Source organism: Oncorhynchus tshawytscha, linkage group LG08 (assembly GCF_018296145.1).
Source record: "Oncorhynchus tshawytscha isolate Ot180627B linkage group LG08, Otsh_v2.0, whole genome shotgun sequence".
NCBI lineage: Eukaryota > Metazoa > Chordata > Actinopteri > Salmoniformes > Salmonidae > Oncorhynchus > Oncorhynchus tshawytscha.
In genome coordinates this window covers 60,575,545-60,601,054 of record NC_056436.1, presented here as the reverse complement: position 1 = coordinate 60,601,054, position 25,510 = coordinate 60,575,545, and the positions used below count along the sequence as shown (strand labels likewise).

Genomic DNA, 25,510 nt, shown 5'->3' with positions numbered 1-25,510 from the left:
TACCGCCTCAAGTCTTCTTGGGTATGATGCTACAAGCTTATCACACCTGTATTTGGGGAGTTTCTCCCATTATTCTCTGCAGATCCTCTCAAGCTCTGTCAGGTTGGATGGGGAGTGTCGCTGCACAGCTAGTTTCAGGTCTCTCCAGAGATGTTCGATCAGGTTCAAGTCCGAGACCTCTCCCGAAGCAACTCTTGTGTTGACTTGGCTGTGTGTTTCGGTTTGTTGTCCTGTTGGAAGGTGAATCGTAGCCCAAGTCTGAGGTCCTGAGAGCTCTGGAGCAGGTTTTCATCAAGGATCTCTCTGTACTTTGCTCCGTTCATCTTTCCCTCGATCCTGACTAGTCTCCCAGTCCCTGTTGCTGAAAAACATCCCCACAGCATGATGCTGCCACCACCATGCTTTACTGTAGGGATGGTGCCAGGTTTCCTCCAGACGTGATGCTTGCCATTCATACCAGAGAATCTTGTTTCTCATGGTCTGAGAGCCCTTTAGGTGCCTTTGGCAAACTCCAAGAGGGCTGTCATGTGCCATTTACTGAGGAGTGGCTTCCGTCTGGCCACTCTACCATAAAGGCCTGATTGGTGGAGTGCTGCAGAGATGGTTGTCTTTCTGGGAGGTTCTCCCATTTCCACAGAGGAAATCTGGAGCTCTGTCAGAGTGACCAACGGGTTCTAGGTCACCTCCCTGACCAATGCCGTTCTCCCCGGATTGCTCAGTTTGGCCGGGCGGCCAGCTCTAGGAAGTCTTGGTGGTTCAAACTTCTTCCAGTTAAGAATGATGGAGGCCACTGTGTTTTTGGGGACCTTCAATGCTGCAGATATTTTTTGGTACCCTTCCCCAGATCTGTGCCTCGACACAATCCTGTCTCGGAGCTCTATGGACAATTCCTTTGACCTCATGGCTTGGCTTTTGCTCTGACATGCACTGTCAACTGTGGGACCTTTATATAGACAGGTGTGAGCCTTTCCAAATCATGTCGATTCAATTGAATTTACCACAGGTGGACAGCAATGAAAAACATCTCAAGGATGATCAATGGAAACAGGATGCACCTGAGCTCAATTTCGAGTCTCATAGCAAAGGTTCTGAATACTTATGTAAATAAGGTATTTCTGTTTTTTATTGTTCATAAATTAGCAAAAATGTCTAAAAAGCTGTTTTTGCTTTGTCATTATCAGGTATTGTGTGTAGCTTTATGACGAATATGTGGAAAAAGTGAAGGGGTCTGTATACTTTGTATACACATTGTATGTGTCTTTGGGATGGGTCTGGTGATCTATCTCCAGATTGATTTATTTACCTTGGGCAGCTGCTTGGAAGACCAGCCCAGTTTGAGGAAGCAAGGCACGTCACAGCTCTGTGAGTCATTCTCTATGGAACGGCGGATCTCTGCAAGAAAACAAAGTCATTCATCACATCATTATATTATAGAACTTCAGATTAACTATCTGAGAGAATATTATGAAGGACAAAGCACCGTCAAGGCAGGATGAGTGAAACTCAATGAAGAACTTGGCTTTGCCGGCTGTCTTCACAATAGCCTCGATGCCCTCTAACTCTATCCAGGCCCTCTCCATGCTCAAGCTTGGCTCTGTTTGGAGGCATTAAAGGGCCACAAGCTAGCATAAATGTTATATTATCATACGTGTATTAATTAAAACGATTATGCCAAAATAACTACAATGACTCCACCTATTTTGAACTTTGATGTCACCCCTATATGGAACGTGGCGAAAACAGGTGAGTGGTCACTGGTGAAGATGTCATCTGTACAACCTGGAGACAGACACAGAGATCTCAGTCATAATGATACAGCCCTGTCATAATGATACATACCAGTCATAATGATACAGACCTGTCATAATGATACAGAACTGTCATAATGATAACTAACAGTCATAATGATACAGCCCAGTCATAAAGATACAGACCTGTCATAATGATACATACCAGTCATAATGATACAGCCCTGTCATAATGATACATAACAGTCATAATGATACAGACCTGTCATAATGATACAGAACTGCCATAATGATAACTAACAGTCATAATGATACAGCCCAGTCATAAAGATACAGACCTGTCATAATGATACAGACCTGTCATAATGATACATAACAGTCATAATGATACAGACCTGTCATAATGATACAGAACTGTCATAATGATACAGACCTGTCATAATGATACAGAACTGTCATAATGATACATAACAGTCATAATGATACCGACCTGTCATAAAGATACATACCAGTCATAATGATACAGACCTGTCATAATGATACAGACCTGTCATAATGATACAGAACTGCCATAATGATACAGCCCTGTCATAATGATACATACCAGTCATAATGATACAGACCTGTCATAATAATACAGCACTGTCATAATGATACATAACAGTCATAATGATACAGACCTGTCATAAAGATACAGAACAGTCATAATGATACAGCCCAGTCATAAAGATACAGAACAGTCATGATACAGACCTGTCATAATGATACAGCCCTGTCATAATGATACAGCCCTGTCATAATGATACTAACCTGTCATACTGATACAGACCTGTCATAATGATACAGACCTGTCATAATGATACAAACCTGTCATAATGATGCCAACCTGTCATAATGATACAGACCTGTCATAATGATACCGACCTGTCATAATGATACAGACCTGTCATAATGATACCAACCTGTCATAATGATACAGACCTGTCATAATGATACAGACTTGTCATAATGATACAGACCTGTCATAATGATACAGACCTGTCATAATGATACAGACCTGTCATAATGATACCGACCTGTCCGTTATCATTATGCTGTTAAGTGTACCATCAAATGAGCACTCTTATGTCACTGATGATGACTTCAGTACTCTATGTTGTTCGACATTATCATCAAAACCTGTGGCATAGACTAAACGAACCATCCTTTAATGACTGTGATGGTGTATGGTGAGTATACTGTGTTTGCTGATGGAAGTCAAAAGCATGGCCCTGGAGTCAGAGCCGCGGTGAGGAAATGACTGTTCGTCTGAGGACCACAGACCAGAGGACGTAGGAGTTGCCAATCATACCTTAACAGGGCCTCTCACATTTTACAGGAAAACAATGAAAGAAATGGCCACGAAATGTCTCATTTTGGAATGCCACAGGAAATAATACTATGATATCCAATTTGCTGTGTCTAAATGCTAAACCACAATGCTGTTATGTCTGAGGATAATATTATGAACCTAAAAAAAAAATGTCCTAAACTTAAACCCACCATAGGAGTTGCAGGTGATATGTGTCTCTGAGTAGGACTTCCACAGAATCCGGTCACACCATGACGGCACATTGACACGCACCTGTTGACACAGAACAGAATAATGACTATATGTAAAGTCTGTTTTTGTTAGATGTGGGGTATGTGAAAATAGAATTGATTCAAAATTGAATTATACAACAAAGGGAACCCTGCACTCCAATCCTACCAGCCATTTCAGCCTGTGAGGTATTATTAGCCCCGTGACCCCTGTGACCCCCATTAAAACCGATTGGGTTACACATAAAGGAAGTCCGGTAGGGAGCTATAAGTCTCTGTTTAGTCTATTTCGGGGTGTATGGTAGCATTATGAAATGTACTTATTTGTCGACTGCTTCACAAGACTCACAGGTAATGCTTGGTGTGGATTACTCATCACTCTGGGATTTAACGTAATTCCGACAACAGCATGACATGGGACATGATGCAGCTCTGAGAGGTTGTGTCAGAGAGTGTCACAGGGAGGTAGACTCACGCCAGAGGTCTTGTACTTCTGCCACAGGTAGCTGTCCCTGGAGCCCCTCTCGTACCGATAGGTGGGCGGAAACACAATCTTCTCTTCCTCTTAAACCAGGACAAAGGGAGAGAAATGGAGAGAGAGATATAGGATAGGATATAGAGAGATAGGAGAGAGAGAGAGAGAGAGAGATAGGAGAGATACCACAGTGTGCCATCACAGAGGCAAGATTTGTGACCTGTTACCACAAGAAAAGGGCAACCAGTGAAGAACAAACACCATTGTAAATACAACCCATGTTTATTTTTCTTCCCTTTTGTACTTTAACTATTTGCACATAATATGACATTTGACATTTGAAATGTCTTTATTCTTTAGAAACTTTTTTGAGTGAAATGTTTACTGTTCATTTTGCATTGTTTATTTCACTTGTGTTTATTATCTATTTCACTTGCTTTGACAATGTAAACATATGTTTCCCATGCCAATAAAGCCCTTCAATTGAAATTGAAGTGGAGAGAGAGAGATGGGAGAGAGGGGGGGTAGATTCTAAGACAAAAGCAATGAAGAGGAGAATTGACTGAGCAGAATCAATAACACAGCTATTTTCACCCACACATAAACAAACAGTTTGACATCAACTGGGAGGAGGACAAGGAGCAGTAGGATGCTACTTACTGAAATGGAGAAAGGCCTTTCTCTTGTGTCGTTCTTGTGTTAGCTGATCAGCACACATGAGCTCATCAAACTCCCGGTTAGACACATGTTTCAGAATGTCCTGTAAAACGGGAATGGTCATGAGGGGAACTCAGATTCAGTGTAAGAGAAAGCAAGGCAAGGCTCTGGGTCTATGGAGATTCTTGTTTTCCGGGATACACGACATGTGATCTATTTTCTGGGGGCACAAGAACAGAGGAGACGGGTCTGTCTGACCTGTACGTCCAGGTCCAGCCTGTAGTTGAGGTCTCCACACCAGAAGAGATGTGTGAAGCGCAGGCTCACGTCAAAGGCACTGAGCTGCCGGTCACCCAGGGACAACAGCCTGACGATGTCGGCAAAGTTCTGGTTCCTCCTGACAGGACCACAAGCACAGGGACATTTAGGGGCACACATACAGTGCCTTGCGAAAGTATTCGGCCCCCTTGAACTTTGCGACCTTTTGCCACATTTCAGGCTTCAAACATAAAGATATAAAACTGTATTTTTTTGTGAAGAATCAACAACAAGTGGGACACAATCATGAAGTGGAACGACATTTATTGGATATTTCAAACTTTTTTAACAAATCAAAAACTGAAAAATTGGGCGTGCAAAATTATTCAGCCCCTTTACTTTCAGTGCAGCAAACTCTCTCCAGAAGTTCAGTGAGGATCTCTGAATGATCCAATGTTGACCTAAATGACTAATGATGATAAATACAATCCACCTGTGTGTAATCAAGTCTCCGTATAAATGCACCTGCACTGTGATAGTCTCAGAGGTCCGTTAAAAGCGCAGAAAGCATCATGAAGAACAAGGAACACACCAGGCAGGTCCGAGATACTGCTGTGAAGAAGTTTAAAGCCGGATTTGGATACAAAAAGATTTCCCAAGCTTTAAACATCCCAAGGAGCACTGTGCAAGCGATACTATTGAAATGGAAGGAGTATCAGACCACTGCAAATCTACCAAGACCTGGCCATCCCTCTAAACTTTCAGCTCATACAAGGAGAAGACTGATCAGAGATGCAGCCAAGAGGCCCATGATCACTCTGGATGAACTGCAGAGATCTACAGCTGAGGTGGGAGACTCTGTCCATAGGACAACAATCAGTCGTATATTGCACAAATCTGGCCTTTATGGAAGAGTGGCAAGAAGAAAGCCATTTCTTAAAGATATCCATAAAAAGTGTCGTTTAAAGTTTGCCACAAGCCACCTGGGAGACACACCAAACATGTGGAAGAAGGTGCTCTGGTCAGATGAAACCAAAATGGAACTTTTTGGCAACAATGCAAAACGTTATGTTTGGGCGTAAAAGCAACACAGCTCATCACCCTGAACACACCATCCCCTCTGTGGTGGCAGCATCATGGTTTGGGCCTGCTTTTCTTCAGCAGGGACAGGGAAGATGGTTAAAATTGATGGGAAGATGGATGGAGCCAAATACAGGACCATTCTGGAAGAAAACCTGATGGAGTCTGCAAAAGACCTGAGACTGGGATGGAGATTTGTCTTCCAACAAGACAATGATCCAAAACATAAAGCAAAATCTACAATGGAATGGTTAAAAAATAAACATATCCAGGTGTTAGAATGGCCAAGTCAAAGTCCAGACATGAATCCAATCGAGAATCTGTGGAAAGAACTGAAAACTGCTGTTCACAAATGCTCTCCATCCAACCTCACTGAGCTCGAGCTGTTTTGCAAGGAGGAATGGGAAAAAAATTCAGTCTCTCGATGTGCAAAACTGATAGAGACATACCCCAAGCGACTTACAGCTGTAATCGCAGCAAAAGGTGGCGCTACAAAGTATTAACTTAAGGGGGCTGAATAATTTTGCACGCCCAATTTTTCCGTTTTTGATTTGTTAAAAAAGTTTGAAATATCCAATAAATGTCGTTCCACTTCATGATTGTGTCCCACTTGTTGTTGATTCTTCACAAAAAAATACAGTTTTATATCTTTATGTTTGAAGCCTGAAATGTGGCAAAAGGTCGCAAAGTTCAAGGGGGCCGAATACTTTCGCAAGGCACTGTAGATATGCTGCACGCATACAGTAGAAACATTCACACACTGTGCAGCCCTGTCACACCATACACATCAATCTGATGACATCTGTGTTGAACAGTCAAATGTTCTACCAGTCAACCAGCTGGACATAGGAAATTGCTGTGCATACCTGACTACTTTCTCACTGCCAGAGGTCAGATGGCAGTTGACAAACCCAAAAGAGGTACTGTTGAAGAGGAAGGAGACCCCAACAGCACCCTTGTTTCCTGGAAGCAGATCCATTTTCAAGGTTAAACTGAGTAATTAAAAACACATTTCATTCCTATTAATCGTGATGCTCTGTTGTCTTTGGAAGTTGGCCACCGTGTGGTTTTCTGAGAGAAGGAGAAGGAGGGTGTGGTGTTATGGGTAGCCGACCCATAAACGACCCAAGTAGAGGCCTGGCATCATACCCAGTGTGTTCCCCAGGCCAGTCTTCACACTGGCTGTGTTCATATGGCTGATGCGACTCTCGTGCTCTGGCTTCACAAACACTGCCAGCCTCATGTTCCACAGGGACTGTACTGCCACCTGCAGGACACATCACCACAGTACACTATAACAGAGCAATTTTAATTGTTCTTTAAGTCAGTTAAGAACAAATTCTTAATTACAATGACGGCCTAGGAACAGTGGTTTAACTGCCTTTAACAGGGGCAGAACTGCAGATTTTTACCTTATCAGCTCAGGGATTCAATCTAGCAACCTTTCGATTACTGTCCCAATGCTCTAACATCTAGGCTACCTGCCGCCCCAATCAAGACATAGGCATAGACATATGTCGACAGTACTGCTGTGTAAACAAGACTAAAGTAATAATAACATATACGGTGTCTTGATTTTTCATGAAAGTATCGTAATCACAGACATTTGTTTTTTAGAAGTTCTCTTGTCAAACTCCAGGAAGAATCTGGTAAATGAATGAGAACTCAACGTCAACATGTTATTTTATAGACATACAGTTTATACACCCTGTGTTATGTACCTCTGGTCGACAACGTGCACATACAGAGAGCAATGGCAAGCAGTACTTGACTTGGAACAGGAGATCACCGGAGCTGACTACCGGCACCACAAATGTTCTACTGCTTGAGCTCCTGTTCCTCTTACAGAATGTTAGCTCAAATGTACTGTGCAGCTTCTGCACCTAAATATAAACAGTACCCAAAATGAGTACAGGCACCTATTTCAGTCCAAGTCAAGCACCATGTACAGTAAATGAACACCAATCATTATTTCAGGATGAATGGGTGAAAGAAAACGTACATCAAACAAATATCCCATAAGGCAGGGTTCCCCAATTTGGCCCACAGGTGGTTTTACTTGGCACACGGGTGGTATTATTTGGCCCACGGGTGGTTTTATTTGGCCCACGGGTGGTTTTATTTGGCCCACAGGTGGTTTTATTTGGCCCACGGGTGGTTTTATTTGACTGGAAAAACACCAGGAAATAGGTAGAGAGAGAGAGACACACACAGATGGAGAGATGGCGACAGAGCTGCACATAGATAGAGAGAGAGGAGAGAGAGCTGCACAGAGAGAGAGAGAGAGAGAGAGAGAGAGAGAGAGAGAGAGAGAGAGAGAGAGAGAGAGAGAGAGAGAGAGAGAGAGAGCGAGGCAGAGCGAGAAAACTGAGATAGATGGCGATAAATGGAGACCAAGAGAGGAAAAACTGATGCTCACCTGTTTGTACTCTATGTGAGTGTAGCTGTGTAGGGTAGCCTTGACGTGCTCGGTCCACTCCTTCTCCCCCTGAGAGTTCTCCTGGGTACCCAGGGCATAGATGTCATGAGGCAGCAGAGCTGTGGACTCATCTGGGGTTCGACCCAGACCACAGCACGTCACCCAGGACTGCAGACTGCGAGGGGGAGGGGAGCCACCTGAACACACAGGCATCAAGATCATTTGTGAGGGGCTAACATAGACCAACATCTTGTGCTCATGTTTCCAATAAGATAATTATGTCTCTCCAGTGTAATAACCCTGTAATAACTTAGCTAGCCGTAGCTAGCGCTACCAGTGATATTATTGATGTCAGACAGTAATAGTGAAAGACATTACTCTAGGACAGTGAGGTGCCATAGGTGTCTTAGTTACCCATGTTCCAGCTGCCCACAAACACAGAAATGAGGTCAGGTTCACTCAGACGGGAGTGCCTGGTCTTCATCAGCTGTAGCAGCTGGCAGAACGCCTCCCGTTTCTGGAGGGAAGAGAGAGTGTTCTCAGTCAATGTAAAGACTACAATGGAATCCAATGGATAGAAACACATACAAATCAGAGGGGGCACAAAGTACATGGGGATGTGCCCCCTTGACTGTAATTTGGAGAATTTTAAATGTTTCAAACAGCTTTTTCCTGCAATCTAGAGCCATAATCACTATGCTTAAAGAAATGTGAGTCTCATTCAATACATTGCTTGCTTTTCTGAAGTCCAACAGCCATGCCAGCAGCCATGCCAGCTAGGCTACTCTAACGTGATTGATAGCCTGAAATGGCATCTTGGCAGCTAGTTATGAGGTTGGGAGGTTTGGGAACCTATCTGGGCTGAAGACAACTTCATAAAATTGCTAGGTGGCTAGAAGTATTACAGAGAAACAACAACAACAACAAAACACGAAAGTACATATTTTTTGGACAGGACCAATTTAAGGGGGGGCCCCTGCATCCAGCTGAATGCAGAACTTGATGTACCCTTGCACTCTCGAACATGAGGTCCAGTGGGTTGTTGTGATGACTGTCCACGACCATGCGCAGCTTGGCTGGGCTGCTCTGGAACTTGACTAGCTGCAGAACTGAAAAATAGGTGAAGCATTTCAGATCACTGAACCTGATCAAACTCAGTCAAGTAACATCAGATGTCGTTGTCGTGCGCCTACTCTGCTCATGTGAGACCGTCTCCACTCCAAATGACCCGGCCTTCCTGTCAAACAGCAGCACTCCTGTGTCCACATCCAATGACACTGTCTGTCTGCCGTAACGCACCATCTTAATCTAGACACACACAGACACAGAGAAGCACACACACAGACAGAAGCACACACACACACACAAACACACACACACATAAACACACACACACACACACAGACAGAAACACATACACACAGATGATGAAAAACAGGAATCACTGTACCTCAAAGATGATCAAAATATGCCCCCTTAAAAGTGGCCCTTGTCGCTCTCTTTCACCTGAAAGGAGTGGACAGGTATGGGCCTAGAATGGTTCTTGGCTACAGGGACTGGGGCAGGGACAGGAGCTGGAGCAGGAGCTGGAGCAGGGGCTGGAGTTGGAGCTGGTCCAGGGGCTGGAGCTGGAGCAAGAGCGGGCTCAGGTAGAGGGGCAGGCTGCACAGCCAGGTTGTGATTGGTCACAGCATCTTGAAGAGCTTTCAGCACCTGCACAGTCAGAGCATAGAGAGTGTCAGACTGTATAGACCAGTGGTCCCCAACCTGTTTCGGTTCCTGTACCGCCAACTGAATTTTCCTCTGCCCTGAGTACCCCTGAAGTACCACCTCATGTGCATTTTGCCAATCGTGAGTCTTCTCAAGTATCCTCTATTAATAAGCCAAGTACACCCAGGGGTCCTTGGGAACCACTGGTCTAGACCATGAAACTAAGACTGATATGTACTGGGCGGGTAGTGTGTGAGTATGTGGGTACATACCCTCTTCTCCAGGGAGGAGAGCAGGCTGACCAGGACAGAGATCTTACACAGCAGGCTGTCCAACTCCATGTCTGGACCTCTACCCGTGTTCTGAAAGGAGGTACATTAATATAGTAAGTTGCTGTGTGCTATGTGGAATACAGATGGACATACGCTGAGTGTACAAAGCATTAGGAACTACTTCCTAATATTGAGTTTCACTCCCTTTTGCCCTCAGAACTGCCTCAATTCATCAGGGCATGGACTCTACAAGGTGTCGAAAGCGTTCCACAGGGATGCTGGCCCATGTTGACTCCAGTGCTTCCCACAGTTGTGTCAAGTTGGCTGGATGTCCTTTGGGTGGTGGACCATTTTTGATACACACGGGATACTGTTGAGAGTGAAAAACCCAGCCGCGTTGCAGTTCGTGACACAAACGGTGCTCCTGGCACCTACTACCATACTACCAAGTGGATTTAACAAGTAACATCAATAAATGATCACAGCTTTCACCTGGATTCACTTGGTCAGTCTATGTCAAGGAAAGAGCAGGTGTCCTTAATGTTTTTTACACTCAGTGTACTGTATATTGTACATCAGGAAGGGAACATAGAGCATTTTTCTTTTCAATTGGTGCACTAGAGGGCGTAACAAAGCAGATTTCCATTATTTTTTGTATTTTTAGTTTTCAGGTCCCCTGTGGACCATAGTAGAGTAGACAGAGGGTTACAGACAAGGTATGACTGACGGGCAGGACAGACAGGACAGACAGGGTAGGACAGACATGACATGACAGGACAGACAGGACAGGGAAAGATAGACAGGGCAGGACAGACATATAAGGACAGACAAGGTAGGACAGTCAGGACAGACAGGACAGGACAGACAGGACAGGACAGGACAGGCAGGACAGGACAAGACAGGACAGACAGGACAGACAGGACAGGATAGACAGGACAGACAGGACAGGATAGACAGGACAGGACAAGACAGGACAGACAGGACAGACAGGACAGACAGGACAGGACAGGACAGGACAGACAGGGACAAGACAGGACAGACAGGACAGACAGGACAGACAGGACAGACAGGACAGGATAGACAGGACAGGACAAGACAGGACAGACAGGACAGACAGGACAGGACAGACAGGACAGGACAGGACAGGCAGGACAGGACAAGACAGGACAGACAGGACAGACAGGACAGACAGGACAGGACAGGACAGGACAGACAGGACAGGATAGACAGGACAGGACAAGACAGGACAGACAGGACAGACAGGACAGGACAGACAGGACAGACAGGACAGGATAGACAGGACAGGACAAGACAGGACAGACAGGACAGGACAGGACAGGACAGGACAGGACAGGCAGGACAGGACAAGACAGGACAGACAGGACAGACAGGACAGACAGGACAGGACAGGACAGGACAGACAGGACAGGATAGACAGGACAGGACAAGACAGGACAGACAGGACAGACAGGACAGGACAGACAGGACAGGACAGGACAGGCAGGACAGGACAAGACAGGACAGACAGGGACAGGACAGGACAGGACAGGACAGGACAGACAGGACAGGATAGACAGGACAGGACAAGACAGGACAGACAGGACAGACAGGACAGGACAGACAGGACAGACAGGACAGGATAGACAGGACAGGACAGGACAAGACAGGACAGACAGGACAGGACAGGACAGGACAGGACAGACAGGACAGACAGGACAGGACAGGACAAGACAGGATAGACAGGACAGGACAGGACAAGACAGGACAGACAGGACAGACAGGACAGGACAGGACAGGACAGGATAGACAGGACAGGACAGGACAAGACAGGACAGACAGGACAGACAGGACAGGACAGGACAAGACAGGATAGACAGGACAGGACAGGACAAGACAGGACAGACAGGACAGGACAGGACAGGACAGACAGGACAGGACAGACAGGACAGGATAGACAGGACAGGACAAGACAGGACAGACAGGACAGGACAGGACAGGACAGACAGGACGGACAGGACAGACAGGACAGGACAGGACAGGACAGACAGGACAGACAGGACAGACAGGACAGGACAGACAGGACAGACAGGACAGGACAGGACAGGACAGACAGGACAGGTCAAACAGGATATATCACAGAAGGGATGTACCTGTGGCTTGGTGGAGGTTAAAGGGCAGATAGGATGGTCAAACACTTTGGCCAGCGTCTCCAAACTGGACATGATCAGGTCAATCTCACTGTGGATCAGAGAATCCATTTAATTTTATCCTCATGATAACCAACAAAGCCATCACATCCCAAACACCAAATGATGCAGATCACTTGAACTGTAATAGCAGTAATAACATGGTGAAACCCACCTGTTGAGCCCCTGGCATGCGGTGCCCAGGGTTTGGTGTAGATGGCGTAGGCCTGTTGCTCCTCTACGTAGACCCTCCACATCCAGAGGCAGCTCACTGCGCAGATACTCACTGAGCAGCCCAACCACCTCACCTGCCATGCTGTGAAACCAGGGGACCACAAACACCACTCAAGCAAGTTGAAGAGAGACACCACAGGAAAGTGCTAAAGTACTTTCATCTCTAAATCCCCAGACCACTATTACACATTTTGTACATCTATATACTCATGGTGTGTGATGGGGACTTCTGTACCTGGATGTGTTGAGCTCCTGTAGCCTGTGGAGGAAGAGGAGGTGTGGGGACGGGGTCACTGGGAGTCCAGCGGGGGGAGCTATACTGCCCGAGACTGGGAATGGGCTGGGACTCCACACCAGCCCTGGCTTCTCATCATCACCTGAGCTCTCATCCCCAGGCTCCATGTCCCTCCCCACAGGGTACAGCAGAGGGGAGACCAGACCCTTATGGGGGTGCTGGTACCCCAACACCAGGTCCCCCAGTGTACGGAAACAGTTCACCTGCACCCCCTGAGAAGTCTGTGGGGAAACATACACACAGACATACACTGGGTGTACAAAGCATTAGGAACACCTTCCTAATATTGAGTTTCACCCCCTTTTGCCCTCAGAACAGCCTCAATTCGTCAGGGCATGGACTCTACAAGGTGTCGCAAGCGTTCCACAGGGATGCTGGCCCATGTTGACTCCAATGCTTCCCACAGTTGTGTTAAGTTGGATGGATGTCCTTTGGGGGGTGGACCATTCTTGATACACACTGGAAACTGTTGAGTGTGAAAGCCCCAGCAGCATTGCAGTTCTTGACACAAAGAGATGCCTCACAAATCCTCAACTGACAGCTTCAATAAATAGTACCCACAAAACACCAGTCTCAACGTCAACAGTGAAGAGACGACTCCAGGATGTTGGCCTTCTAGGCAGAGTTCCTCTGTCCAATGTCTGTGTTCTTTTTCCCATCTTAATATTTTCTTTATATTGGCCAGTCTGAGATATGGCTTTTTCTTTGCAACTATGCCTAGAAGCTGCCAGTTGAGGACTTGTGAGGCATCTGTTTCTCAAACTAGACACTCTAATGTACTTGTCTTCTTGCTCAGTTGTGCCCTGGGGCCTCCCACTCCTCTTTCTATTCTGGTTAGAGCCAGTTTGCACTGTTCTGTGAAGGGAGTAGTACACAGCGTTGGACAAGATATTCAGTTTCTTGGCAATTTCTCGCATGGAATAGCCTTCATTTCTCAGAACAAGAATAGGCTGACGAGTTTCAGAAGAAAGTTCTTTGTTTCTGGTCATTTTGAGCCTGTAATCGAACACACAAATGTTGATGCTCCAGATACTCAACTAAAGAAGGCCAGTTTTATGGCTTATTTAATCAGAACAACAGTTTTCAGCTGTGATAACATAATTGCTAAAGTGTTTTCTAATGATCAATTCGCCTTTTAAAATGGTAACCTTTGATTAGCTAACACAACGTGGCATTGGAAAACAGGAGTGATAGTTGCTGATAATGGGCCTCTGTACGCCTATGTAGATATTCCATCAAAAAATCTGTTGTTTCCAGCTACAATAGTCATTTACAACATTAACAATGTCTACACTGTATTTCTGATCAATTTGATGTTATTTTAACTGACAAAAAATGTGTTTTTCTTTAAAAAACAAGGACATTTATATATTTAAGCATTAAGGCCCGGGGGTGTGGTATATAGCCAATATACCACGACTAAGGGCTGTTCTTAAGCACGACGCAAAGCAGAGTGCCTGGACACAGCCCTTAGCTGTGGTACATTGGTCATCTATCACAAACCCCCAAGGTGCCTTATTGCTATTATAAACTGGTTACCAATGTAATTATAACACTAAAAATAAGTGTTTTGTCATACCTTTGGTATACAGTCTGATATACCACAGCTGTCAGCCAATCAGCATTCAGGGCTCGAACCACCCAGTTTATAAATATATATATATATAGAACCTACACAACACAGGTGATCATCATGTTCTTAAACTGTTTGTAAAAGCTCCTAAAGCTTGGAAGACTGTCTCAGATATGCAGTGCATCTGTTCAGAGTCAGCATATGTTGTTCTAACATTATCCACAAAAGAAAAATGGCTGTTGATGTTTTGAATGTGACTGCATGTCTCCAGAGCTCCTCGTGTCTGGAAGCCTAAATGACCTGGATATACTCAGAAGGGACATTTGGAAAAGAGGTGCTAATCTCCTAGATCCTGGAGGTGCCAAACAGAAGCCACGGCCCCTCACCTCTGTTTGAATGGCCAGTGCAAGAACCACATCCAACACACACCATCCGGCGGGCTGCAGAAACCCCTACTATCCCCACAGGCCAGGAGGTGGTATCACAACCAACCACCCACGTCCTGGTCACTGCCAAGGTTGGCTGCCATGAGTCACAGTGTTCCAGCAGTTTACTAGCCGACCTCTGTGTCCTGAGCCAGTCTACCGTACACACCCGCTGCCCGATATAAACAACACTCCAACAGACAGACGCCTCAGACATGTACAGTAAACACGAAGGGGGAAACACACGTTCACCAGCCATAGACAAACACATTAAGGTGCCAGTCAAAGACACAAAGAGTGTTTACACTAAATGCACTCATAATACCCACAACGCTGCAGGCACAGACCTATTAGATGTCATGGACAAACTCAGACACAGAGCCCTCGGGGCACTGACTGCAACACCGAAAAGCAGAAAAAACATGTTCTTCATTTTAGAAATGTTTGTTTTTCTCGTGTGGTTTGATTTTTTTGGTGGGGGGCAGACATTACCTGCCCCAGCTGCCAGGGACTTCAAATGATTGATGCATTTTTTTCGAGGAGCTCTTGAAAAGTGATTATAAAGCAAATAAGGACAGAATGACACAAGGAGACGAAAATGGCCTCTCTTTTTGCTCAAAATATCCCTCTCTTTAAAATAACTCTCTCAGAAAAACTAGGAAGCAACCCCCCTAATCCCTACGTGGTAATGGCTTCAAAGCCAACGAGACAATCTGCTTATAGGAGACTTTAGTGACTTCAGGGGAAAACAAATGAAGCTGAGATACAGTATGTGGATAAAAGCCCTGATCTGACAATAAAGTATTTGAGCTGTTGTCTTTGGACTTGCGCACCTAGTCACGGTGAAGGAATGTACAGGCTGCCTAAAACCTTTTAGTTTTTGTGTGTTTTGGTCCTGATAATAATTAGGACCAGACACTGCGGCTCTTGAATTGAGTCGTCCCCAATAGTTACTGTGTCTAATACACACACATATAACCGCCACACACCAACCAATCCCAGCCACCCCTATCCTCTGCCCGGCTAACCCTCAACACACACATCCCTGTCCATGACACACACACACACACACTCAAAGCACAAACAGACCCAACCCCCTTTGGAGCACTGGTCAACGACCCAGTGCATGGGTAGCGCAGGAATCTGTGACACACACACACACAATTTGTCCTCTGTGCAGCTGAGGTCACGCTCGGAGCATGTGGCAACATGGCAGAAAGAGATGCCGTTCAAACATCAAGGTCTGTAGCAGAATGAGCCCAGTATGTGAACACAAGACGCTTCCTGTTTCCATTAAAACAGACAGCACAACTCTGTTGTCGTAGAGTAACGATAACAACTACAGTATTGTACTACACATTCTTTCTCGTTAGTGGTTGCTACAAGAGGATACTGTTGTACATGTACATGTAGGTTACAGTATATTAGCTTATTTACCAGGCACAGATAAGGGTCTACTTGTGCCCGAGAACTTGCGCCTTTGCCCTCCCACTCGCCAAGTGAGTTTTGTTCTTGTCTTGCTTCTTGCTAGCTTGATGATAGTTGTTTGTGCCCTTATGGTACTGTAAATAATTCAATCATTTATATACACAGACCCAGTCAAAAGTTTGGACACTCCTACTCATTCAAGGGTTTTTCTTTCATTTGTACTATTTTCTACATTGTAGAATAATAGTGAAGACATGCAAACAAGGAACAGTTGATGTTGAGATGTGTCTGTTACTTGAACTCCGTGAAGCATTTATTAGGGCTGCAATTTCGGATGCTTGTAACTCTAATGAACTTCTCCTCTGCAGAAGAAGTAACTCTGGGTCTTCCTTTCTGTGGTGTTCCTCATGAGAGACAGTTTCATCATAGCGCCAGATGTTTTTTGTGACTGCACTTTTCCGGTTTGACTGACATTCATGTCTTAAAGTAATGATGGACTCTTGTTTCTCTTTGCTTATTTGAGCTGTTCTTGCCATAATATGTACTTTTACCAAATAAGGCTATCTTCTGTATACCACCCCTACCTTGTCACAACACTACTGATTGGCTGAAACGCATTAAGGAAATACATTCCACAAATTAACTTTTAACAAGGCACACCTGTTAATTGAAATGCATTCCAGGTGACTACCGCGTGCATCTGGTTGAGAGAATGCCAAGAGTGTGCAAATCTGTCAAGGCAAAGGGTGGCTACTTCGACAAATCTCAAATATAAAAAATACATTGATTTGTTTAACACATTTTCGGTTACTACATGATTCCATAAGTGTTATTTCATTGTTTTGATGTCTTCACTATTATTCTACAATGTAGGACCAAGTCTGGGACATCCTGATCTAGAGAGTTTCCTAACCCTGGTCCTTGAGTACCCCCAAAAGTACACATTTTTCATTACAGCCGTGGACAAACACACCTCATTCAGCTCATTGAGGGCTTGATGATTAGTTGACAAGTTGAATCAGGTGTACTTGTCCAGGGTTATAATAACAATATGTACCGTTGAGCGTACACGAGGCCAGGGTTGGGAAACACCTCTATACTCTAGCTAACCACCATATACTAAAATATCCACAGCCAGCCATAAATCATGAGTTAGAAGATTATGAAGTTAATTATTAGTTAAGAGGATTGTAGATAAATCAAAATCAGTAAAAAAAAAAAAAATCTGATTTTTCATCAACAAGCATTTCGCTATACCCGCATTAACATCTGCTAAACATGTGTATGTGACCAATCAAATTTGATTTGATTTTGATCAATGATCAGCAGATAGCCCAACCTCTTTTCTCAATGTCAATCATGTCTTTAGGAGGCACTGTAACTTCCTTGCTTATAATTTGCGATGAGGTGTGCTGCTGCAGAAATAAATAGGCCAATGCTCAAAATGTAAATAACAAAATCACAACAGAAGCGGTTATTATGTTATGAATTTTGAGATATGAATGATGAAATTCAACAGGGGGGTTCCGGTGGGTGCCCTTATTCATTTTGAGATATGAATGATGAAATTCATCAGGGGGGTGCCGGTGGGTGCCCTTATTCATTTTGAGTACCTGCCCCCTGACAGGTCTGTGCACAGCCCTATTAGTTCAGGGATTCTTTAAAGATGGGACAATCTCAACTTTTTCCCACAAATATTTGTCTTAATAGTAATTGTGTTAATATTAACACAGTTTGAAATACATATTTTGATAGACCAAAGTATCAGCTATTTATTTTCTCAGAAATTTGCAACTAATTGGATTCATGTCAACTTTGTCAGACACCATAAAAGGCTAATTTCGTTAGCATTTTAGCACTGCATCGCAGTACTAGCTGTGCAACTAGAGATTCTGGGTTCGAGTCCAGGCTCTGTTGCAGCCGGCCGAGACTGGGAGACCAATGGGGAGGTGGACAATTGGCCCAGCGTCGTCCAAGTTAGGGGAGGGTTTGGCCAGCAGGGATGTTGTTGTCCGATTGCGCACTAGCGACTACTGGGCCGGGAGCAGTGCATGCTGATATGGTTGCCAGGTGTACAGTGTTTCCTCCGACACATTGGTGCGGCTGGATTCCGGGTTAATTGGGCATTGTGCAGCTTGGTTGGGTTGTGTTTTGGAGGACGCATGGCTCTCAACCTTCGCCTCTCCTGAGTGCGGGAGTTGCAACGATGAGACAAATGGTAACTACCAATTGGATACCACGAAATTGGGGAGAAAAAGGCAAACTTTAAAAAAATAAAATAAATACAAATAAAAAATAAAACGACATTCATAAAGCAAACATTATCACAAAAGTGTGAACATTGTTGCAGAACAGCAATTTTTTATTAATATTGACCCCAAAACAATATTTTGAGAGAGTTAGCCATCAGTGATGGATTTAACAAGCCACTGACGGAGTTGACAACGATACTCAAAACATTTTCACCCCTAAAAATTTAAGTTCAATACAAACATTTCTAAAACATGGATAATTATTCATTTGAAAATCCCCAATAAAAACATGACCATTCTATCAGATCATTCAACATAAATAAATCTGACGGAGTTGACAGCTCATTCAAGTCATATGCACAGTAGCAATTTCATTTTTCCTCAGTTGCTTTATGATTCTAAAACCTTATTAAATCTAACATATTTGAACCAGAATTCATATTATATCTTGATCTATCAGGCAGATGGAGTTGACAGTTTATGGTTGTGACCATGGTGATTTCAATATTGTTTGTATAAATCTATCAAAAGGAGAGAAGTTTACAGAAAATGAGAAGTCTTGTGACACTACAACAAGGGGTCCTTATGGTATAGCTGCCCCTGCTTATTCCTGATTCATTTAGGATTTTAGACATATTGACCAAATCTCCGGGCACATCGTTTAGGAATCTGAGTTTTGAGAGAAATGTTCTTTAAAGTCCCAAAGGGTTATTGCAAGAAACTACATAAGATAATTGTTCAGTTAATATCTATCATTGGCAGTTTATAGAATTCTAAACACTTTTTTGGAGGGTTTCAAATTGGGATCCTTCGCTCCAGACAAAGGTATTTCCATACTATAGAGCTGACATGGAAATGACTAACATAGAAAGTATTTAGAAAATTCCCAAAACAGATCTTTTCCCTTATAAAATTATCATAAATATTTTTTAAGCTCAAATATATATGTTTTGTAACTATAAAAACAATGTTTCCCTGTCGAACAAGGATTGCCCCGACTTTCAATGTGAGTGGGGTATGGAAACTCAAACATGAACTTTAACGATGGTCACTCACCTGAACCGCTAATAGGCCATCTACATCAGGAAGAATACGATAAGTGTGAACGTGCCGTTGGAACCTGAAAAGGGGAAAATAACATTTATAAAGGTACTATGAACTCCAAGACATCACAACAGCACTATACCACTGCCGTGGGACAGAAATAAACTGAGGAAGAGCAGATGTGCTGCCCTTGTTAAAAAACACTGCAACTTTATAAACAAGACGCCAATTTGTTGATGGTGTGACTCATTTAAGTGGTTATTTTAGCAACTTCACAGTCCACTGCGGTAGCATGAGACTACATGACTACCCACAAACCTACTGTTTTTACACACCACTGTTTACACAAGCCACAGCTACACAAACCGTCCTGAGGGGTGTCACTCGACTGAAACATGTGGGCTTCATGTTCCATAATAATCACTTGGTAGTAAAATCATACCACTAGTCTTTGTCAAGTACACAAAGGAGAGCTAACTTTTATCTCTACTACCTCGCATGACCTTGAGACACAGTACAGTAAATGCCTGTAACTCCCCCTCTGTTAATAGCCCCATGTTGAAAGCCTTCTGTTGAATTTTATTTATCCAGTATTTTACCAGGTAAGTTCACTGAGAACACATTCTCATTTGCAGCAATGACCTGGGGAATAATTAGAGGGGAATGAATGAGCCAATTGTAATTAGCTGACCAATTGATTATTAGCTGACTGTGATGGTTTGAGGGTCAGATTGGGAATTTAGACAGGACACTGTGGTTAACACCACTACTCTTACAATAAATGCCATGGGATCTTTAATGACCTCAGAGAGTCAGGACACCCATTTAACTTCCCATCCGAAAGACAGCACCCTACACAGGGCAGTGTCCCCAATCACTGCCTTGGGGTATTGGGATATTTTTTAGACCAGAGGAAAGAGTGCCTCCTACTGGCCCTCCAACACCAGTTCCAGCAGCATCTGGTCCACCATCCAGGGACTGACCTGGACCAACCCTGCTTAGCTTCAGAAGCAAGGCAGCAGTGGTATGCAGGGTGGTATGATGCTGGCATAAAAAATCCCCTTGTTGAAAGCCCCTTGTTGAAAGCCCCTGTTGAAAGCCCCTGTTGAAAGCCCCTTGTTGAAAGCCCCTTGTTGAAAGCCCCCTGTTGAAAGCCCCCTGTTGAAAGCCCCTGTTGAAAGCCCCCTGTTGAAAGCCCCCTGTTGAAAGCCCCCTGTTGAAAGCCCCTTGTTGAAAGCCCCTTGTTGAAAGCCCCTGTTGAAAGCCCCTGTTGAAAGCCCCTTGTTGAAAGCCCCCTGTTGAAAGCCCCCTGTTGAAAGCCCCTTGTTGAAAGCCCCTTGTTGAAAGCCCCCTGTTGAAAGCCCCTGTTGAAAGCCCCCTGTTGAAAGCCCCTTGTTGAAAGCCCCTTGTTGAAAGCCCCCTGTTGAAAGCCCCCTGTTGAAAGCCCCCTGTTGAAAGCCCCTTGTTGAAAGCCCCTTGTTGAAAGCCCCCTGTTGAAAGCCCCCTGTTGAAAGCCCCCTGTTGAAAGCCCCTTGTTGAAAGCCCCTGTTGAAAGCCCCTTGTTGAAAGCCCCCTGTTGAAAGCCCCCTGTTGAAAGCCCCCTGTTGAAAGCCCCTTGTTGAAAGCCCCTTGTTGAAAGCCCCCTGTTGAAAGCCCCTGTTGAAAGCCCCTGTTGAAAGCCCCTGTTGAAAGCCCCTGTTGAAAGCCCCTTGTTGAAAGCCCCCTGTTGAAAGCCCCCTGTTGAAAGCTTGACCTTGTGATGCCTGGTAGAAAAGCACACGTACAATTCATCTAAAAGGAATGCATATTTTCCAGCAATGAAGTTAGAGAATATGCAAAGAAACAGTAGACCTGTATTGATGTGAAGATTAGATTAGATTTAGACGGTGTCTAAATTACATCTAGACACCGTTGCCTTAGAGATCACAAAACCCAATATATACCTCGGCCTAAACATCAACGTCACACCTAACTGCCACAAAGCTGTGAACGATCTGAGAGACAAGGCAAGAAGGGCCTTTTATGCCATCAGCAGGAGCATCAAACATCATTAGTGTACAGTAGGCCTGTATTAATGTGGAGAGTGTGGGAGACGGGGGGGGCATCAAATTCGACATACCAATTAGGATCTGGCTAAAAAGATTTTTCAGTTCTAGAACCCATTGCCCTTTATGGTTGTGAGGTCTGGGGTCCGCTCACCAACCAAGAACTCACAAAATGGGACAAACACCAAATTGAGACTCTTGCAGACGCATGCAGAATTCTGCAAAAATATCCTCTGTGTACAATGTAAAATAACAAATAATGCTTGCAGAGCGGAATTAGGCCGATACCCGCTAATTATCAAAATCCAGAAAAGAGCCATTAAATTCTGCAACCACCTAAAAGTGATTCCCAAACCTTCCATAACAAAGCCATCACCTACAGAGAGATGAAACTGGAGAAGTGTCCCCTAAGCAAGCTGGTCCTGGGGCTCTGTTCACAAACACAAACACACCCCACAGAGCCCCAGGACAGCAACACTATATATTTTTTAAATTTAACCTATATTTACCAAGGCAAATCAGTTAAGAACAAATTCTTATTTACAATGACCACCTATTAGACCCAACCAAATCATGAGAAAACAAAATTATAATTACTTGACACATTTGAAAGAATCAACAAAAAAGCAGAGCAAACTAGAATGCTATTTGGCCCTAAACAGAGAGTGCACAGTGGCAGAATACCTGACCAGTGTGACTGACCCAAACGTTGACTATGTACAGACTCAATGAGCATGACCTTGCTATTGAGAAAGGCCGCCGTAGGCAGACCTGGCAGACCCATATCTACTGGGTGAAATACCACAGTGTGCCATCACAGCAATAAGATTTGTGACCTGTTGCCACAAGAAAAGGGCAACCAGTGAAGAACAAACACCATTGTAAATACAACCCATGTTTATGTTTATTTATTTTCCCTTTTGTACTTTAACCATTTCCACATCGTAACAACACTGTATATAGACATAATATGACATTTGTAATGTCTTTAGTCTTTTGGAGTGTAACTTTTACTGTACATATTTATTGTTTATTTCACTTTATTCATTATCTAGTTCACTTGCTTTGGCAATTCTAACATATGTTTCCCATGCCAATAAAGCCCTTGAATTTAATTGAAGTGAGAGAGAGGGAGCAAACGAGCGAGCGAGGGAGAGAGAGGGAGTGAGAAAGAGAGAGTGAGAAAGAGAGAGGGAGTGAGAAAGAGAGAGGGAGTGAGAAAGAGAGAGGGAGTGAGAAAGAGAGAGGGAGTGAGAAAGAGAGAGGGAGTGAGAAAGAAAGAGGGAGTGAGAAAGAGAGGGAGTGAGAAAGAGATAGAGAGTGAGAAAGAGAGAGGGAGTGAGCGAGCGAGCAGCATGAGCAGCAGTGGGGCTCAGCTTTCAGGAATGTGTCTGGCTCAGGGCCGCTTTGCACAGAGAGCCATGTGGTCACAGCAGCTCCCTCCCTCTTCCAGGGGCCCCAAGGAAGACTGAATGAAGGAGAGAGGAGACAAGAGGAGAGGGGGGCAGGGAGCCCTAACCAGGGTTACACACACACACTGGCCAGGCTGGGTTGGGCTGTATCAGGACAGGGCAGCCTGACTGTTCTTGGGCTGAGCCACAGCCTTCTCCCTGCCCACCGGCCCAGCTCTGGGTGAGACTGATGGAGATGACAGAGAGACAGGCTGCTGAATACAATACAGACATTGAGACAGTCATTGAGACAGTCTATAAAACTTGTGAATATGAGGTTAGTTCCCCTTCCACTGACATGTAGGGGAAAGTTACCAGTGTCCTGTGAGCAGGTTTGGGTGCCTGACTGCGAGCACCACTGGGTTCATAATGACCATACACACGCAGAGATGGAAAAGAAGTGTGTATGCGTGTGTGTGTGTGTGTGTGTGTGTACTCACAGCAGACAGAGGGCGTAGGCTCCAGGCACGGACTCACTGTCCCTGACAAGGAAGCTGCCGTCCCTCCCAGCCCGGGCCAACAGGTCCTCTGCATGCACACGGCTGATGTCACGGTGGTACCACGCCGCCATCGCCATGACATCCGACGGCGTTGTTGTCCACCTGTCAGTCAGTGGAGTGTCTGTCTTTCCAACAGAGTAAACCACAGTAAGGTAGAAGGTCAGAGGCGACACACACAGTCTGTCTCAGACACCTGTGTCATGGCACCATGGGACCCTCCAATTAGGAGCTCACGTTGTGCTGTCCTCTTGAGTGTTCACAGCTTCTCCAGCATTCTGGTCCTAATTAATAAGGTAAACTCAGGAACATCAACAGCAGCCCTCCTCATTTACTACAGGCAACCCCTCCGGGGTCTTACTGGGTTACGCGTCCTGTTGTGGTTGAGGATTGTTGCCGTTGTAGAGTCAGAGTGAATAACCCTCCCACAGATTTCTGTGTGTGTCCAGATTCCAGAACTACAGTTGCTTCCTCTAGATGAACTTTGGCCCACCTTGCTGTTAGTTCCCCCTCAGAAAGACACCGTCTCAGTGTGCAGGCTGCTGCCAGCCGGATGTTCGTCTCAGGCAGACAGATCCCATTGTAGAGGAGAGAGAGAGAGAGAGAGAGAGAGAGAGAGAGAGGGGAGCAATGGTGCGTAAAGCCAACCACCCCTGGGGGCACTGACAGCAGTGCCTGTAGCCTCACCACAAACACCAGCAATGCTCCTGCCTGCTGTCCCCTCAAAAGCCCTGCATGCAAACAACACAGAAAAGAAGAACCAAAAGCAGTCAGTCAGCCACACAAACAAACCCTGCTGCACAGCCTGCTGTGGTGGATAGAAGTCAGCGCCCAGGCAGCCGTGCAAGAGAAACCAGACAAATTCAAATCATTTCCCAGTTGTTTTGCCATATAATGGAAAGGAGGAACACCCTACAGAGAGTTCATCTGATGGTTGCAGTTCTCTCTGGATATCAGTCTCTCTCTCTCCCTCTCTGTTTTCAGACGTAGATTCCAGAGGGTGGGTGGGGGGTGTTGGTGGGGGATGTCCAAGGTCCCTGGTCGGTCCTGTGCTGAGAGTGTTTTGGGGAGGTCCCATCCCCCTGGGGTAGTGTGTTCCGTATCTCTTTGGAGTATCGTCAGAGGAGGAGGGGAAGGGGTAGTAGAGGACAAGAGGACTAGCCCTGTTAAAGCACAACGCGGGCAGCACAGACAGAGGAAGTGACTCCCCGCTCCAGATGTGAGTAAGAAGGAAGAGAGAGAAAAAAAACTGACGGAGCAGCCAAAATAATTCCTGCGAGTGACTATACTTCATTAACCAACACTGCCAGCAGACTCCTTTCTCTGGGCTCACCCCTCCCTTGTCCTCCTCCTCCCCCCTCATTCTCTTCCATCTTTTTCCTGAATTTTCAAAGACCAAACACAGCAACGCCGTGCACACTCAGGTGGGTTGCTTGGCACAGCCACTGTCTGTCTCACTTGTGCGTTCTAGTCCTCTTTTCCAGACTTTTTTCCACTGTGCTGGCTAGCTTTACCCCTCTCTCTTTATCCCTCCAACTGTCTCCTTCTCTTCCCCTCTCTCTTTCTCAACTCTCTCTTTCACCTCCCCCTCTCTCTTTCCCCTGCCCCTTCTCCATGTCACTCTCACTAACTTCCCTGCCTTCTCTCCCTCCTTTCTCAGCAGAAAAGCAGCCTCCATATGAATTTCATCATCCCTTACTTTCTGAATTATATTTTTGTCCTCCACAACAATGCCCCTCCTCTTCTCCCAGGGTATTGTGGTCAGTTTTTTTGTCTCCAGCTGTGCTGCCTCTTACTACTCAGCAGAAATCCATCACACACACCATTGCCCACCCTTCCAACTCCTCTGTTTATTACAGGCCCAATGCCATCTCACCACT

The 25,510-nt window shown here is 45.0% G+C and overlaps 1 protein-coding gene across 2 annotated transcripts in view; it reads right to left on the bottom strand.

Annotated features, from left to right (window-relative positions):
- Positions 1 to 24,924, bottom strand: part of LOC112256188 (phosphatidylinositol 3,4,5-trisphosphate 5-phosphatase 2B) — a 29,388-nt gene extending 4,464 nt beyond the window's left edge. Inside the window, exons 1-20 of one of the 2 annotated variants that reach the window (XM_024429251.2) lie at positions 23,574 to 24,921; positions 19,650 to 19,713; positions 12,856 to 13,136; positions 12,562 to 12,702; positions 12,351 to 12,438; positions 10,201 to 10,290; positions 9,725 to 9,931; positions 9,412 to 9,526; positions 9,227 to 9,327; positions 8,633 to 8,735; positions 8,219 to 8,415; positions 6,949 to 7,066; positions 6,666 to 6,762; positions 4,720 to 4,858; positions 4,465 to 4,564; positions 3,805 to 3,893; positions 3,291 to 3,372; positions 1,696 to 1,779; positions 1,481 to 1,594; positions 1,304 to 1,392 (exon numbers count right to left, since the gene is read on the bottom strand). In XM_024429251.2, coding sequence (XP_024285019.1) covers positions 1,304 to 1,392; positions 1,481 to 1,594; positions 1,696 to 1,779; positions 3,291 to 3,372; positions 3,805 to 3,893; positions 4,465 to 4,564; positions 4,720 to 4,858; positions 6,666 to 6,762; positions 6,949 to 7,066; positions 8,219 to 8,415; positions 8,633 to 8,735; positions 9,227 to 9,327; positions 9,412 to 9,526; positions 9,725 to 9,931; positions 10,201 to 10,290; positions 12,351 to 12,438; positions 12,562 to 12,702; positions 12,856 to 13,136; positions 19,650 to 19,713; positions 23,574 to 23,710 — 2,436 coding nt within the window. In that variant the 5' untranslated portion in view covers positions 23,711 to 24,921. Of the gene's footprint in view, positions 1 to 1,303; positions 1,393 to 1,480; positions 1,595 to 1,695; positions 1,780 to 3,290; positions 3,373 to 3,804; positions 3,894 to 4,464; positions 4,565 to 4,719; positions 4,859 to 6,665; positions 6,763 to 6,948; positions 7,067 to 8,218; positions 8,416 to 8,632; positions 8,736 to 9,226; positions 9,328 to 9,411; positions 9,527 to 9,724; positions 9,932 to 10,200; positions 10,291 to 12,350; positions 12,439 to 12,561; positions 12,703 to 12,855; positions 13,137 to 19,649; positions 19,714 to 23,573 lie in introns of both variants that reach the window. The other variant, XM_024429252.2, reaches the window with a different exon arrangement.
- Positions 24,925 to 25,510: the final 586 nt, after the last annotated feature.